Raw genomic sequence first — 17,343 nt, 5'->3', positions numbered from 1 at the left:
GATACAGATACAGATACAAGATACATAAATACAGTCACAACTCTGGCCATAGGGGGGATAGCAGCATTGCGGCATGATGAATTCCACCCTCCCCGGGCAGATGAAAACAATAATTATGCCATAGATGGTTAGCGGGCCCACCTTTAAATCTTGGCACTTCTTAACTCCAAGATCGCTCTAAAAAATGCATCTCGCTTATTTTAAGGAATATAAAGAGTATTGGGTTGGGCCTTACGTGGTGCTCGGGCAAGGCCTATCGGCCACTTGCTACGCTTAACCCTTCACCCCAGCCGGCCCTTTCTTAATTTAATTACCAGCCTGGCAGAGCAAATTTAATTTAACTTGAGATGTCAAGTTTGTAAGGTGGAGCCACTTTTCCTTTTTCGGCACAACTATCGTTTTCGTCCGCCCGGGGGAGGGTGGAATTCGTCGTCCCGGCAGCATTGGGCACGATAGGTACTATGGGCAATTGGCGCCAGAGCCCCGGCAGGCAAGGGTCACGTGCTGCAGCACATGACCACCCCCAGATAGTCTTTAGCCAGAGGGAGGTTCTGCAGCCTACGGCCGCAACCCTCCTTCCTTCTATATAGCTGATTTGAATACAACCAGTCTGCTATCACCCACCAAAACATATGTTAACCCAGCTAATAAAATAAATTATTTTTTATATAATATTTTAATATTTAATATAATATTATATAAATAATATAAATTTAAAAATAAAATATTATATTTAATTTCCTTAATTTAATAATAATTATAAAAGAAACTTAAAATATATTAATATTATTATATAATTTATTAATATTCCTTAATACTTTTAAAGAATTAACTTTAAAATTTATTTTTTATATAATAAAGGCTTAAGTAATTTTAATTAATATTTTATTTATAAAACTCCTATAAATATATATATAAACTGTGGATTTGGCGTCTGTAAATATTAATTTGGATTTATTAGAGTGAGTTGAAAAGTGGGTGTTTGCATGGGAAAGGCGCGGCAAATCAGGGGGTGCGGCAGATCTGGGCCGGGGACGTTAAAAGCTATGCGAGTAGAACCCGGTATTGATGAGATCAGACTGCAAAGGTCCCTTGCATGTGACGCGCCACAACTGCGAGGCTCTTTATGAGAGCAACGTGACTAGATCTTGTGTAATCCTCAACCACCCGTCGCCACAAATCTTCGGTCGATTGAGCATATAGGGCTGGCTGATAGCCGAGTTGAACATCGCCAAATACATTCCAGCTTCCATGGGTTTTCGCAATCATACATCACTACTTGCTCTGAATTGACAAGCCTAGCTGCAAGATACGAATCTGAAGTTTCAAATTGCAGGCAAGCCCTTAACAGTAAGGAGTGTAGCGAGTCCACCGTTGCCTGATGATCCAGATGGCTGCAGTGCCTATGCCCAACGAAGGATTTTCGGCAAGGAGAAATCTTTGCCGGTGTCGTAGGCAGTTCGGGGTGTGGTGAAATGTCATTCTTGTAGCTGTCAATTCAGCCTCAAATTCGCTCTTCACAAATACCAACAATTTTGAAGATTACAAGTAGCTCGAGATATGTCTCGCGCACAAGGCCGCGGAATATTGGACAGTCCCGGTGGAGTGACTCAATTAAAGGTTAGGCTAATGAGGCATGGAGGCTTCGAGAGAGAGAGCCGGGCACACCTTGAGGCTGGCCAGAACCAAGCGGAAGTTGAGGAGCCACCATACTAATTTCCCTTACACTCTAGCACTGAGGCCTATAATACCTAATGCTCAGTAAATGCAATAATCCCACCAGGAGCCAATCCCACCGACTTCCGAGTTGGGCGGATTTGTGCACATGGTCAACCTTTCAACAACCCCGGTCGACGAATACTAAGCCGGTATAGTAGGCGTCCAAGCGTATTTGGGCAGCATTGCCATCCTCTCCTCGGGGCTGAGGTCGGTATCGGAATACACCATCCGCCCCTTCTCCTTCTTTGACTTCTTTTCTCCCTCGGCCGGCGGCGGCGCGGTCGGCGCGCCGTCCGTTGGTGTCTTGGCCGGCTTGATGCCAGCCTCAGCCATGCGGATGAGCTGGTCGATGTCATCGCCTTGCCTCGCGTTTGCCACAAGCTCGTCCACTGTTGATGCGCCACCAGCGGCAGGGAAGCCTGGCGCGCCAGGCTGGCCGGGATAGTAGTTCCCAGCCGGATAACCTGGCCGTTGGGGAAGGTTTGGTGCGGTCGGCAGACTCGGCGGGCGGGCGGGAAGAGAGGAAGCAGGGTACTGTTGGAAACCAGCAGCAGGAGGAGGGCCGGTCGGTGGGTAGTTTGGGAAGCCGGGTTGAGCGTAGGGTTGTGGAGGGGCGAATGGTGAGTTCTGGCACATACGTGTTAGCACACTCATGATGCTGGAGCCGCCTGCAACCTATACTTACGAAGGTGCCCGGGCTGCCATTTTGCGCGGGACTCTGTACATTCGCCGGCGCCGCATTCGCGTTGCCGTTTGTGCCTGTCGGTATTCCTGCCGCTTTCTTGGCGCGGAACTCGGCGAACCTCCTCTTCAGCTCCTCCGGGGTCTCTATCCTGATCTTCTTGGAAGGTCGCTCCTGGCCTGGAGGGGGATTTCCTGTCGCCTTGAAGCGCTCGTCCTGGGCCGCCCAGTAGTTTTGGTGAATCCTTTGTTTGTGCTGCTCCCTGACCTCCTCGGGAACACCTTCCATGCCAAAGATCTCGACGTCCAGGGCTTGACGATTAGGGAGGGCATTTTCGACGTGTGAGAGTGTCTCCTTATGGACTTGGTTCATGTGTACGGAGAGACCTATAGTTCGACAACAGTCAGGGACGAATCATACGGAAACAGGTGATGGACTGGGGTTGACCGACCTCCCGCTGTGTTCAGCCTTCGACCACAACGATCGCATTTGAAATGCTTGGCCTTCTGGTGAGAGATCAAGAGCTTCAGATCCTCGAAATCACGCTCGCCTTGGGATGGTCAGTCGTTATTTTCCTATAGAGCGCTGTCCGGTTGGGGGGGGGGGAGCACGAGCTCACAGTAGTAACACCAGGGGCGCTCGAGGAGCTCCTCGATGTTGGGGTGTGAGCGCTTCTTTTTGCCCATTTTGTCCGATGAACACAAGTGTGCAGGCTTTGCGGTGTCTAAAGGTGCTCTTATCACGGGAAATATGAATGCGCCGGTGGAATTAATGACAACAGGGGCGGTGGTCGGAGCTGGGTGATAGCTTGGGCGAGGTGGTCGTTGGACGAACGCAGCTCAAGTCGTCGAAAAGTCCAGCCTCCCACCGCGGAGAGAACGCGACAAATCTGCGCTAGGACGGATAGAGGTTAGTGCATCCCGCAAGTACCCAGGTACCGCCTGGGGTGGATACGTCACCGACAGAAGCCGTCCCCGAAAGGACCCCTGACGTTGACTGATGACCCGGAGCTCACTGTCTTGGGATGCAGCCTCATAGACCTGCACTTGATATTTTGCTGACGGTGCCCTGGACCTGACCATAATGAGAGCTCAACGACTTGACCATATCTGCTGCTTCTATATTTGAGTTATCTTTGGCATTCGGGTCCGCTGCCAATCGCATGAATCCTCTACGCAGTGAAAGGTGGGCCAAGGACCGGCCTGTCGACAGCAGTGTAGCATCATCCAGCGCAAAGAATTCCCTGTTTGGGCCACAACCCTGGCCTTGAGGCTCGATCCTCTGAGAGCTACACGGACACGAATTCAGTTGCTGATCTGGTCGAATCTCGGCTCAGCCAGAAACGAGCTAGGGTGCACATGCTATTCACAAGATCGCCACGCCACGGACAACCGCAGTTCAGAGCTCATGTCCCCTATTTGACTCGCGCCTGTCTGGTGGTATCTACTGTGCCGAGCCGCCCTTCAAATCTGCCTTGGCTTGCCACACCTCCAAGTCTAAAGCTCACCATGGGTCACATCTAACATCTATATTCCGTCTTGGTCCTGTGGTTCGGTCGATAAGCATTACTTCGTTTTGATTTATGTGATTTCAGATTCGCTCGTCTCTTGTCGTATGATCCATGGGCATACTGGGCTCTGCGCGTTTTCAAGCCCGCTGCTTGAAAATCTACTTGCGTCACTCAGTGGCAGCGACAGGGCGCTTGTCCACACAATATCCGGAGTCACTTGTTCGCAGTGACCGGACTTGAGAGGACGCTTGTTTTATACCTTCAGAAAGCGGATATTCTTTTCTGTCCGTCTCTTCACTCTCCTGCTCTCACTTGTGAGCTCATGGGAACACCTACCTCATCGATTCTGGCTCCCGCACGTTCGGCGAAACTCACGACACGTTTCCAAGCCCCAAGATGGCTTCGGACCCACCACCACCACCACCAGCTGTGACCCTCAATTCAGCACAGCTTCATGCCCTGTTCGATATCCTCACCCACGATGAGACTTATCGTGAAGCCGAGAGTTTCAAATACCCATATGCAATTAAAGACTACGGATATCCGTTCAACCACGACCCCTCGCAGCCCGCCACCACCCCAACCTACAACCCCAAGTCCGCTTCCCCCTTGCTTCAGCTTCTTCTCACCCAATGCATACTACCAGTTCCCGGGCTGGGTGATCTGCCTCCAGATTTCTGGCCCACGAAATTCCAGGGCATCTTGACCAGGCTGGCCGACGCGAACCTCTCAGAATCTTACGACAAGGGCGCACCGGGCACTAGGAAGACTCTGGCAACCCTGGCATGTGTGATTCATGAAGCCGTCACGCGAGGTCTTCTGGGGGGCGTGGCTCAGGCCAGTGAGAAGGTCGACTTGCAGAAGGCCGAGTACGACGGCACTCAGGCAACAGAACTCGAGAGGGCATGGAACGAGTGTGTCCGTGAGCTCGTCCACGGGAACCTCGCCGACGAGCTGTTCGACCACTGTGCCAAGAACGAGGACTTTGAGGCACATTCCCCAGCAGTCAAGGCAGCCGCGGATTATGCCATCCTGCATATTGCATCGCTGCTCCACCACATCCTGGTGCTTTCCGCAGAAGGGCAGTACATGGTGAAGCTGATCGAGAATGTGCACAAATTAGTGCCGTATACGATGGTTCGTCAGACGCTGAGGGTCGGGAACGCGGCGACGATGATCAATGGAATGATGCGTATCTTTCTCGCCAAAATGAGTGTCGCGGCGATGACAAACTGGATTGGATGGACGAAGGAGGCCGACGACGGCATGAATCTGCTGCAAAGGTATGCCTGTTTTTCTGACGCGAGGCTTGTCCTGGCGTAGAAAAAACAAAGTGCTGACCAAATAACTCGCAGGATAATAAACCTTGTGCTATCTTGGGACGCCAGTGACTTCCGGAAGCAGGCCGAAAAGGTCGAGTCCTCCAAGGACAAACCCAGCAAGGAACAACTAGCTGCGCTTCGTGAGCACATAACCTTGCCGCGGGAGGTTCAAGACGAAGCCCGCCGGACTAGCTTAGCAGAGCACAAGTCTATTATCGCGGTGATCCTCGACTCGACCGAACCCAACCTAACAACTTCAATGAGTGAGGCCCAGCATACGCAATGCCTGGAATGGTACTCAGCACAATTGTCAGTGCGTGACCGGGATGAACTCAGCAACGTGTTTTGTAAATCCACTCCAGACTTCTTGACGGGCGTGATGCGTGATGCCGTGTCTGCGTATGAGCCATTCATCAGGAGCCTTCACGGCAGCTTGGACCTCCGGCCTCATGTCACCGCGCTGGAGACCTTCCTGAACGACTTCATCGAGACGAGCAAGCCGAAGCAGGTGAAGAACCGCAACGGCGGCAAGTGGAAGAACCTAGGGGCCGGCAGCGGCAAGAACACCCCCGTGCAGACGCGGCCGCCCTCGGTAGAGGACTACGTGGCCCTGCTGCGGCGGAATCGGCATCTGCTTTACAAGTACCTGCACCAGTTCGCCGAGAACTGCACCGACGTCCGGGAGAAGTTCCGCGACTGGGCCAACGGGACGATACATAGGTTCAGAGATGCAAGCGGCACGGAGGCAGCGAACAAGACCGGGCCTGGCTCAGGTGCAGCCGGCGCCATGAGCGACTCGCTGCAAGCCATATTTGGCCAGCTCCCGCCAGAGACGCAGAAGTCGGTCCTGGCTGGCCTGGATTCCCACGCAGCATATCTTTCCAAGGCTTCAACCATATCCACACAGCGCATGCAACGTATACTCGATGCGCTCAATGAGGCTGAAAAGAAAAACGGCGAGAAGGAGGGCAGCAGCAAGCGCAACACCCCGCGAGGCAGCTCCGAAGGTGATGACATGTCTGGCCCGGGAGTCTATCTGATGCGGTGGGAGTCATCTCTGGACGGCACGCTCATCACGCCCGCGACCGCCCATGGGCCCGTCAGAACAGGCAGAGAAGTCAAGGGCGAGAAGGTGTCGGGCAAGACCGGTTCTGAGGGCGTCAAGGATGGTTGGGACGCCGGTGCCATAGCCAGACAGGAGGATAGCACTGTGCCCCAGGCGCCAGACGTCAGCGTCGTGATGGAGGCGCTGGGGGAGAGCTTCCGGGAGGTGGTGAGGGAGGCCGTGGGCGAGGTGGGACCGCCAACACCGCCGGAATCTGCAACCTAGTGCCGATGGGTCGGCTCCGAGGCGGGAGGGACGGAGGCGGATGTTTCTCCGCAGATTTTCTAGAGACTCTGGTTGATACAAAGAGGCTTAAAGATAATGCACGTAAATCTTCAAATAAATTCGCTATTTTTCAAAGCAGGTCGCTCATGACGCTCTAAAGCTTAAAGTCTCGCAGCAACACTAGACGCAATTAGTATAAATATGTACATTATGCATTTCTCAACAAGATGGACCCCGTATCAGCCCTTATAACCACACCTGCTTGTCCCTATTATTAAGTCCACCTTACCGATAGTCTCGATAGTGCTGAGCAGGCAACTCCACCGGCGCTTCCTGCTGTCCCAGCTCTACCAGCTCCTGCTGCTGGTTCCTCACGCCGTAGGCCCCGACGCCAGACACCTCCGAAGGCGGAGCCGGGCTGTAACCACCTGCTCCAGGGGCCACGGCGCTGTACCCGGTCTTGCTGTAGTCGTGCGGCAGTCCCGCTGCCCCCTCGCCCGGCTTCTGCCCCTGTTGCGCTTGCTTCCGCTTGCGTATGAAGAAGAACAGCCCCGCCGCGACGGCGATGACTACCAGGGGTATGATGACCGCGATGGCGACGGTCACGCCCGTGGAAAGGCCGGCGCCGCTATCGTTGTTCTCTCATTGCCGGCACTGCCCGTGTTTGTTGGGCCGGTGGATGTCGCCGTGGACGTCCCCGACGCGGCCGCGGTCGGAGCTCTGGTAGACCATCCTGACGCCGAGGGCATTAATCCCACCGGGCGAGGTCATGCTCACCGCCGTCGTTGAGGTCGTCCCGCCCTCCTCAAGTGTGATGCTCACTGTGGTGCCTGACTCGGGCGCGATCCAGGTGCAGAAGAGAGTCTCCCACACGCCACCCAAAGTGCTGGGCGTCACGCAGCCCAGGGTTATATCGCCCCGGTACGGGCAGCACGTCACCGTCGTGATGGAGCTCACGCCCGCGTTGTCGTTGCATGCTGTCACGTAGCCGGCTGGACATTGTATACCCGGGGAGAAGTAGTTTGTTGATAGCGAGGTAAAACCCTGGGGGAGGCAGGCTAGGTCCGCGTCGATGACGGCGACGCCTCCGGAACTATATACCCCGCTACATGATGCTGGCGGGGTGAAAGTTGTTGTGAGGGCGTCCAGCGGGAAGGAGGACAGTATTGGCGAAGAGTATGTTGACGTTGTTGTCGTCATGATGGGCACTATCAGTCCTGGTACAGAATACCAAGGTCTTGAGTTGGTGGCCAAGTGGTTAAAAAATGAGCCGGCGAGAGCTCAACTCGAAGGGTGATTTCGGACCCCTGGGGACGACAGCCGGGCAGATGTTTCGCAGCTCGTGGAGTCGTATATAAAAACTGGCGCTTTTCCGGTATTTCCAAGCCGTCAACGAGTGCTGGAGACTGTCAAACCTGAACGAAAGATGTCGCAACGGCCCCCGACAGGAACAAGTGAAAACAGGAGTGAAACATCAAGTGAAAGGACGAGAATCAGCTTGTCAAACAGCTCGTTCCACAAGCAAGAGAAAAAGAGTAGCCTAATCCCCAGGGGACCAGATACTCTGCAGCAGATTAGATCTCACCACAATACGCGCCCAGGGCTCCTGAGACTAACACGCAGGGTTCCGAATCCTTTGGGTATCAGAGCTCGCTCTGCAGGACCAGCACTGGCTGATGATCACTGCCTGCTTGTGGTAAATGCAAGGTAGACGATGCGAGCGGCGGCCGCTCGGAAATAAACCTTGATCGTTGCCGGCGCTGGCGATGCAGTGTCTGCGCCATCCTGCACGGTCGAGGGATGACACTCAGAGGGATAAAACCGACTTGCTCGTCTCTGTGTGACCAATCGACACAGCAGCCTGAAGCTTATGTCGCATGAAGGAAGCAGACGCTGATGGCGACTAATCTCCCAGCAACGTCGACGCTGCTCGGAATCGTCCCACCCGGGCGTTCAAGGTGCCTCTGCTGGACAGTGCGGCTGACATGCGTGCAGGCTGACATTGGTGGCCCACTTTGATCCTCGTTGTTCTGAACTCAAGGCGGTGACTGTTCATCGACTGCTCAAGGCTGGCGAGGATGAGGATGGGCACCGTCTGTCTCCAGTTCTGGCTGTCAGAACGTGAACTTCGCATCTGATGGGATCGCTCGAGGCGAGCGCGCATCTGTCGTGATGCGCGGACCTCGCTTAAGTACTTATGCAGCGGCAGTGACAATGACTGCCGACGTGTGTAACTGTAGGCAATCGATCTCGTGCAGCACACGTTGCAAGCTAGCCCTCATGGAGCATAATGGCCTGCAGCTGCCCCTGTCGGCCTGGGCAGGCAGCTGGCAGGTCGGCACCAGCCAACTGGGGCTAACAAGTCTTCCAAAGCCAGACACAGAACGCCAAAATGCGAGCCGCTCGGATTATGATTGTGATGTCTGCACTTGGCTGTTAATCATGAGGGCTGACAAAGGACCAACGACAAGACGGATAGCTGCGCCTGAGGTGTGCTGGGAAGGCGGCCATCCCCTCCGAAGGATGGAGAAGCAGCACCTGGGCAGCTGTGCAGTTGGGCAGTTGGGCAGGCCGTTGCCATTGGGTCCTGGCCAGATGAGGGTCATTCAGGCCCCAGGTATCAGGGTCAAACCCTCACCACTTCGTCAGGTTGTCAGACAAGCCAAGTTGGCTCCTGCAACAGCGTCTTTAGTAATTGGGTATTTAAATAGAATCAATTCTAAACAGGAAATTTCAGTCCGTCGACAAGTTCTTGTATGGCAGAGTCTGCATCCTTTTTCCAAGTCTGGTCAAGTGGTCACCTCGCTATGCGTGGACAGGAGGCTTGCTTCCTATGGATTGTTACATTCGCTACGGCTCATCCTTGCAAGTATCAAGCAATTTCTCTTCTTTCGGAGCACTAATTGCTGCCACGAAAGACACAGCCATACCCCAATTGTGTGTGTATGGGGGGGGGGTTGCTTCTAGGAGATCTTTATTGGAGCAATAATGAAAGAAAACTGCCCGTGTCAGTCGGTGGGGTCAGCTGGTTTTCGAGAATCTGGCAATTCACTCCGGCGTGTCACAAGGACTGTTGTATATCGCATTTGGAAAAAGCACATGTAGTCTAAACCATACGAGAAGCTTCTACGTAGGTAAAGATACTCGGGGCAGCGAGGAAACTAACAAGAACGCATCGAACAAGAAACATTCCAACATCCCACCTTTGAGATAGTCTATTTCTATGCTTATATCTCAGTAAAATTCTCCGAGTCCACCCAAAGACCTTAGCTCCGGGTCTCCTGTCTGGCGTTAGGGACTTGAGATCAGCAGTGTTACGCTACGTACTGACATACCAGGTTTGCCCCGCCACCCATGGAACCCAGCGGCGGAGTACGTCGTTGTCAACAGAAAAGCCATGGTTGTTTCAAAGCAAGGCGAGCCAATTATGTCGGGGACGCCAGCGTGCAAGCGTCCTTACCAAGACCTCTACTCCTCCTGCCAAGTCCACCACAACGTCTTTCAGATTGCCTTTCTGGGAGAAATGTCCTCGAACAGGTAGCAAAGGAGCCTCCATTCCGACAACCACCTTCCATACCTGCTTTGTTCAATCTTAACTGTCCCCACTAAGACGACGATGTCACTGATGCTCAATGCCAGATCCAGAATTGTTTCCAAGATCTCCTACATACGGGACCCTGAGCCGGAACAATTCAAAAGGATACTACTGTATAGTCGTAGAGGGATGATTCTCATTCGATGACTGGTGGAAACGTGCAGCGTTGACAACCAAAATGATTAGAATCCATCTAACCGCGTATTCCGACAGGCCAAATCTTATACAGGCCGTCTTGGGAGCGCCGAGTTCATGGATTGGCAAGGAAGAGCCCCTGACCCTCACATCTTCTTGTCCGTTTCTATAAAGAAGACAGTTCCGCTATTCTCGGCGACTGTGATAATTGTCTGTACCGGCTAGGATCTCCACTTCGTGACCATCTAATTAACCTTAGCAATTCGCCACGATGCGGTTTTCTCCTTTCGTTTCGTCCACAGTTCTCGCTGCTGGCTACGCCAGTGCCCACAACAGCAGCCTGTCCGACTCCGATGCCGCCATCTGGGACAACGTCAATGACCTCCATGTCCGGTCCGAGATGCAGGAGCGTCTTGCCAAGCGCCAAACCACATGGAACCCACCGTCTAACCTCGTCACGCCCCTGAAGCAGGTGCGGGATCATGAGATGTCTACCTACAGTAACCCTCTTGGATTCAAGAACTACGGATACGATCAACTGATTGCCAATAAAGGGTAAGCGAATGACATGTTGTCTACCAAGACCACTGTTGACTCCTTTGCAGACAAGTCAACTACTGCGTCCGCTGGGAGTCCGGCACCGCAGTGACAGAAGCTCAGCGCAACCAGATCGCCACCGTCCTCCAGGCTCAGCACGACAAGTGGATGAAGTGGCTGATCGGCTTCGACAAGTTCCCCTACAGCAGCGTTCCCGTCAAGGTTGTGGGCTGGGCGGTCCGCGATAAGAACCTCCTCCAGGGCTCGACGTCAGGCATCGACGTCTACACCAACCAGGACAGCGGAGGCATCCCGGAGTGCGACCCCGCGTGCGGCCGCTTCTTCCACCAGGACAACAATTACGGATCCTGCCCCGGCGGCGCTGCCCGCCACTACGACGTCTCGCTCTGGCTCACTGATGGTTTCTCGGGTGGTGCTGGTGGTGACTGGGGCCAGCGCATTGGCCGCGAGTATTTCATGGGTGCCCTTGGGACGGCTAATATCCACATTCTCTTGCACGAGATGGTAATGCCCTTCTGTCTACTGTTCCTGTTTTCGGGTACGTGCCGTTCGCTAACTATTTCGTAGGGCCACACCTATGCTCTTGATGACTGTAAGTTCCCTCGCTGAATACAACGTTCTTCCTGTCTCTGTTTCCTGTTACTGTTTTCCCCTGCCATTCATGCGTGAGAAAGTTACTAATCTTTGTGTTCTTTTTCCTAACATTTATAGTCTATGGTAAGCAACCCCTTGGTCTTTTCGTTTGACAGACCATATACTAACGCTGATGCATAGACTGGACACCAACTGGAGTTACCAACTTCATCATGCTTGCTGGATCTGCTACCCAAATCACTGATTTCGATGGCTGGATGATGCGGGATTGGTGGCGTAACTTGAAGAGCCGCTATGGTTTCTAATTTCGCGGTCGGCTTAGCCACGTGTCTCTGCATGAGAAAAAGGTGGAGGTCAGCGTTGTACATACATTAGCTACTGGCAGCAGCAAATACTTCGATGGACTTATATGTCTCATGCGTACCCCGTTGTTGATCGCTTGTGCCCAACATCAAGACCATCCGCAAGTCGGCACTGCTGGGGTTGAGACCAAGCCTAGTGTCCCAGCAGGCGCTGAACGTTTGAAGCCAACAAAAGTTCATGAGCCGTCAATGGATTTCTGTGAGAGACTACTGTAAAAGCAATAATCCCGTTCAACCGTCTACTTAGAGAATACGATGTAGTATGAGCGCGACTGTGACATAAAGAGACTGTTGACGTTCTCAAACTCGCTGTTCTTTGTCGGCCAAAACTCTATACATGTAATATATTTCTGCGCACTCGGCACTTGCATTTATTTGCAATGCTTGCAAGGCTTATTTCTGCGTGGGGTGAGTAGCTCTAGAGGGTCTTGAGGATGATAGACATGACGTTACCCAGTCGACATTCCGGTCCAGTCTGGTAAAACACCCATCATATCCAATCACCAGATTTTGCAGATTGTCGACAAATAGGCTACCCCTGCATGCAATCTCTACTAGTAGCTAGACATCCTGCGATGTACTGGAAGTAAGGACAATACCAACATCTTGGTATTCGGAGGCGAATCTGCTCGGTACCGTTCTAGCAACTGCCCGCGGTGCCTGGGCACATGTGCATGCAGGCATGCCGTGCATCCCTTTTACGTGTGGCCTCTTCCAGCGTGGTTGGCCAATTAAGCGAGCTGCACGGACCCGGGGCTAGTGTTGTTGGTGGGGAAACGGTGACCCACTCGGGACGTGGATTCCAAAATATTGACGGGGCCAACTGGCAGTGGGCAGGCACGGCCCCTTGAAAAGGTAAAGGGACCTACCTGCATGTAGTCCACAGCACTCCGTGGAAGCTTGAGCTCGACAAAAGTCAAGCCTCCGACAGCTTATACGCCGACCTCGACGTCACTAACCCCAGATCAACTGTTCTTGCCGGCAGCTTGCCCACACGGTCGCTGTCAACAACAACAACGCTCCAGCCCAGCTGTTTTCCTCTTTTCCATCAGCTTCGTGTACCGAAACATTTGTTTGTTCATACTAAGAACTAGCCTCGCCTTGCATTGCACTGGCCCAACAGGCACAGGACTCTCCTATCTTTTGTCCCTTTTCTCGCGTCCGCGCCGTGGCTTTTCCGGCCCCTCAGCTACACTCTTTCTCGTCTCGTGGTCGATCCCACCCCATCCCATCCCATCCATTCTTCAAATCCAGATCGAGTCGAGTCGAACCGAAGCAAGCCCCGAGTGCGGAACGAGGCAGCATTCCAGCCGTCCATGAAACATTCATCCAATCGACATGTCTGCAATTGATCCGGGAGCATCTTCAATCACCGTCGCAGGTCCGTATCCAGCTGCAGCAGTTGCCATTTCCACTCTATCGCTGCGGCCGCTGACCTTTTGCACGCAGTTCGAGTGCGTCCCTTCACTATCAGGGAAGCCGCCCAAGTGTAGGTCCCGTCCCCTCGAGCAATAAGCTGCTGTCGTCCGCCGTGCATGCTCCCACTGACCCCTTGAAGAGTAAGGAATGACGATGGCACACTCTTCCTGGGCGACGGCTCACTGGCCGCGGCGCCAACACCCAAGCTGCATCAGAGAGGCATTCGAAACATTGTCAAAGTAGTTGACCACCGGTGCCTGTAAGTCTCTCCCCAACCCGGTAATCCTCACCGCTTCCTTGTCTTCTTTGGCTCACCATTGGACTTGACAGCGTATTCGATCCCCCCGAAGACAATCCTATGCAGAAATTTTCGAGATCCGTCGTGCCTGGTTCCGGAAAGAAAGTCAAGGACCAAGTCTTTGCCTTCGATCGAATCTTTGACGACAATGTCACCCAAGCCGAAGTCTACGAAGCAACCACAAAGACTCTGCTGGACAGCGTCTTGGACGGATACAACGCCACGGTGTTTGCATACGGCGCGACAGGGTGCGGGAAAACACACACAATTACCGGGACCGCTGCCCAGCCCGGCATCATTTTCATGACCATGCAGGAACTGTTCGAGAAAATTGCCGATCGGGACGAGGAAAAGAACACCGAGATAACTCTGTCTTACCTTGAGATCTACAACGAGACAATCCGCGACTTATTGGTCCCCGGCGGCAGCAAGCAGGGACTGATGCTCCGAGAGGACTCGAATCAGGCGGTCACGGTGGCTGGGCTGACAACGCACCGTCCCAAGGACGTGCAGGAAGTCATGGACATGATCGTGCAAGGCAATGAATACCGGACAGTATCTCCGACAGCAGCCAACGAGACCTCGTCGCGTTCTCATGCAGTCTTGCAGATCAATGTGGCACAAAAGGACCGCAATGCCGCTGTCAACGAGCCGCATACGATGGCAACGCTGAGCATAATCGACCTTGCCGGAAGTGAACGGGCCAGTGCCACAAAGAACAGGGGAGAAAGGTTGCTGGAAGGGGCCAACATCAACAAGTCCTTGCTGGCTCTGGGTAGCTGCATCAATGCCCTGTGCGATCCCAAGAAGAAGAATCACGTTCCCTACCGCAATAGCAAGCTCACCAGGCTGCTCAAGTTCTCGCTCGGAGGCAACTGCAAGACGGTCATGATTGTGTGCGTCAGTCCCTCGAGTGAGCACTTCGATGAGACCCAGAACACCCTTCGTTACGCCAATCGCGCCAAAAACATCCAGACTAAGGTCACCCGAAACGTTTTCAATGTTAATCGCCACGTCAAGGATTTCCTTGTCAAGATTGATGAGCAAATGGAGCAGATCAAGCAACTGCAGGCGGAAGAAGACCGCAGAGGCCACTTTCTTCGCCAAATTCAAAAAGAATCTTGAGAAGAGGCAACAGGTGTACCGCGAGGGCGTCCAGCGCATCCGGACGGCGTATGAGAACTCGTCAGCCGAGAGACAAGAGAAGATCAACACCATGAAGCGTCTGAAGCTCTTCGAGCGACGAATCGGCATGCTCTCCGCTTGGATCGCTGCTTTCGACACCATTTGTGACAAGCGAGAAGACGAGGGCATGCCACCGAACTTGGAGGCGATGCGCAAGACCGCACAGGGCATCTTGGCTGAGCTGGAGTCAAGTCGGCAGCATCTCCATCAAAAGCTGGAACGCTCGAATTGGGAACGAGCTATCGACTCTGCCTTGCAGCACAGCATTGTCCAGCTTCCATCAGGTGATGGCATTGCGGACTGTGGTGAGGCAGCCAGCCTGGCCCGTGAAGCCGACCTCCTGAAGGCACAGCTTACGCGAGAGGCAAATCAGCAAGTATTGGAGCAGGAGAAAGGCGCCGATGCTGCAACTATCCAATCGCTTCTCACGGCTCAATTCGAGATGCTGTCTTCCATGACGGACCTCGTGGCCATGGAAGAGGAAGATGCTGTCGCGCACGCGAAGGAAATCATCAAAGGTCTGCTCGAGACGGGGTACTCCGTGGCGTCTCACGTCATCAAGCCTGACGGCTCTGTGATGCCCGCTGAGATGTTCCCACCTTCCAAGCGAGGAACGCCCAAGAGAAAGAAAGGCTCCAGCATCCATATCAAGCCGATTCCCGCACCGGCACTGGCTGCTGCGCCGCCCACGCCCGTCCGCGAGCATGGTTCCCCGTTGAAGTCCCCCAGGCGCCGGAAGGCAGTGAACGCAAAGAAAGGAGTTTCCTTTACCCCCGTGAAAAAGAAGTCGACCCCAAAGCGTGTCCTGCGCTGGCGAGATGAAGAGACTTCTGGCACCCTTGCGGACTATGATAAGACGCCCAAGAAATTCGAACCCAGTCCCATCTCAGAACCCCGGGAGGCTTCTCCGGATGTAGCTGTGCCCCCACGGCCAGCAGTGCCGCCATACCTGAATGGCGCAGGTGACTCTGGATCGGACTCGAGCCCTTCACTGGTGGTGCCAAAAACCGCCAGCCTTCCCTTGGCTAAACCCAGCAGGTTCCAGGCAGGCTTCTTGGCCAAATCCCAACCCTCTCAGGACGATGGGTCACCGCTCTCGGCACCTCCCTCAATGCGACTGAATTTAGCCGGTGCGTCAGACAGGATTTCTCCATTACGAGCCCTTGATGTGGACAGAACGGGTAACCACCTTTCTTCTCCACGATCTACTGGATCCTTGCGGTCGAGCCCAAAGCCACCCAGACTTACACCGTTGGATGAAAATAGCCCTCCCGCTGCGAATTTCGCCAACACCTCCTTCTCGCCTGCCGCTTCGAACAGTGACGCCGAGCCGACCACGAAAACGATCGATCCGACAAAGCTCCGATCCGCTCTTCACCTCGCCAAGAGAAGAGACCGCCTATCCTCGATGGGGGGCACTGCGAGCGCCAACGCGAAGCGTGTCTCTAGCGTCGGCTCCTCAGGTAGCGGCATCGAAAGCAGGCGACGGTCTATTCATCGGGTCTCCTCCTCGTACTCCGGACCGCTTGCCTCGTCAACAAATGGGATCTCCCGAGACCGAAGACGACGAAGCGGATCTGGAGAGGGATTCGGAGCAGGTACCGCAGCCTCCGAGCGTCGAAGAAGTCCTCCACTCAGCTGCGGCACCTCGCCTCCCGGCGGTGGAGGAGCCGCTCGCGCCTTCACCGCTGGCCAGGCCAGACGAATGAACATGGGAGGCAGCATGAGGCTCGAAGGGATGGTCAGCCCCAGAGGGGTTGCGGCCAAGTCGTCAGCAGCAGCGCAGGGCAGGCTCGATAGTAAGGCTAGGAGAATCACCATCGGCGGCGCTGCTGGCCTCCCAGGCGGGGCCGGGCCATCGAAGCGGCCGAGTGTGGTGTGGCGATAGGATCATCAGCACCGGAGAGCCTACCCCTCTCTTTCGCCAAAGAGGCGGTCGCCAGGGAGACTGTCACCGTTGCGAAAGTCTCTTGGTGGTGGTGACGACGTGGTTGTGTCTCCATCTGAGGATTGATTTGGCTAGTTGAACGTGGGTGTGGGATAACAAGGCTAAGCCGTGATTCGTCAGGCCATGATTGTTATCGGCCGAGACTGCTTTTCTGCATCTTGCCATCAACCCTTGTGTGGTGGTGGGTGGTTCTGGATTGTATGGCGTTGTTGGTCTGCTTTTGGTCAGCGACTACTGGCAGGCATCTCCAATTGGTGAAGTCCAGGCTGCAATTGTATCTATACTTGATGTTGGTTTACATGCTGGGCTCGCTCGCACACCCTGGAAGGCTAGAGCAGCACTTCTTCAACTGGAGCAGGGTTGTATTAGGCATGTACACATATGATTAGGATGAGGAGATTGCATAATCATGAGTGTTCCCAATCTTCAGGTCGTCGGTCTCGACGAGCTTGGTCGTGATGGTGCTCCTGAAGAGCCATGGGAAGGAGTCGATGTGGATGGCCGAGAGGTGAATCTTTCCATTGTGTCCTGACTGCACCAGCCCGCTACCGGGCAGCTCCGACATGGCACCGGCCAAGCACGGAACCAGCTGTAGTTTACGGCTCCGTGTGGCACAGACCGTTACGGCGATCCTTCAAACCGCAGCGTTTGCTTGGAAACCAGGAGATGGGGCAAGCGAGGACCTG

At 54.0% G+C, this 17,343-nt stretch overlaps 5 protein-coding genes across 5 annotated transcripts; 3 read left to right on the top strand and 2 right to left on the bottom strand.

Moving 5' to 3' along the window:
- Positions 1-1,860: 1,860 nt before the first annotated feature.
- Positions 1,861-3,087, bottom strand: INS49_002519 (uncharacterized protein; the record flags this gene model as incomplete). Its single annotated transcript, XM_043163328.1, has 4 exons — positions 1,861-2,346; positions 2,405-2,787; positions 2,853-2,951; positions 3,021-3,087. The coding sequence occupies 4 exons, from the start codon at positions 3,085-3,087 to the stop codon at positions 1,861-1,863; spliced, it is 1,035 nt and encodes a 344-aa protein (XP_043031834.1).
- Positions 3,088-4,307: 1,220 nt separating this feature from the next.
- Positions 4,308-6,563, top strand: INS49_002518 (uncharacterized protein; the record flags this gene model as incomplete). Its single annotated transcript, XM_043163327.1, has 2 exons — positions 4,308-5,194; positions 5,267-6,563. 2 exons carry the CDS (start codon positions 4,308-4,310, stop codon positions 6,561-6,563), a joined length of 2,184 nt encoding a protein of 727 aa, XP_043031833.1.
- Positions 6,564-6,848: 285 nt separating this feature from the next.
- INS49_002517 (uncharacterized protein) lies at positions 6,849-7,763 on the bottom strand (the record flags this gene model as incomplete). Its single annotated transcript, XM_043163326.1, has 2 exons — positions 6,849-7,191; positions 7,219-7,763. 2 exons carry the CDS (start codon positions 7,761-7,763, stop codon positions 6,849-6,851), a joined length of 888 nt encoding a protein of 295 aa, XP_043031832.1.
- A 2,801-nt stretch (positions 7,764-10,564) lies between these two features.
- INS49_002516 (uncharacterized protein) lies at positions 10,565-11,750 on the top strand (the record flags this gene model as incomplete). Its single annotated transcript, XM_043163325.1, has 5 exons — positions 10,565-10,848; positions 10,899-11,355; positions 11,419-11,443; positions 11,563-11,568; positions 11,626-11,750. 5 exons carry the CDS (start codon positions 10,565-10,567, stop codon positions 11,748-11,750), a joined length of 897 nt encoding a protein of 298 aa, XP_043031831.1.
- Positions 11,751-13,145: 1,395 nt separating this feature from the next.
- Positions 13,146-16,597, top strand: INS49_002515 (uncharacterized protein; the record flags this gene model as incomplete). Its single annotated transcript, XM_043163324.1, has 5 exons — positions 13,146-13,188; positions 13,257-13,296; positions 13,366-13,485; positions 13,557-14,553; positions 14,606-16,597. The coding sequence occupies 5 exons, from the start codon at positions 13,146-13,148 to the stop codon at positions 16,595-16,597; spliced, it is 3,192 nt and encodes a 1,063-aa protein (XP_043031830.1).
- Between the last annotated feature and the right edge of the window lie 746 nt (positions 16,598-17,343).

The sequence above is a fragment of the Diaporthe citri genome, assembly GCF_014595645.1.
Source record: "Diaporthe citri strain NFHF-8-4 chromosome Unknown scaffold_1, whole genome shotgun sequence".
NCBI classification, from domain to species: domain Eukaryota; kingdom Fungi; phylum Ascomycota; class Sordariomycetes; order Diaporthales; family Diaporthaceae; genus Diaporthe; species Diaporthe citri.
Note: the sequence above shows the minus strand (reverse complement) of the source record. Positions and strands in the feature narration are given on the sequence as shown.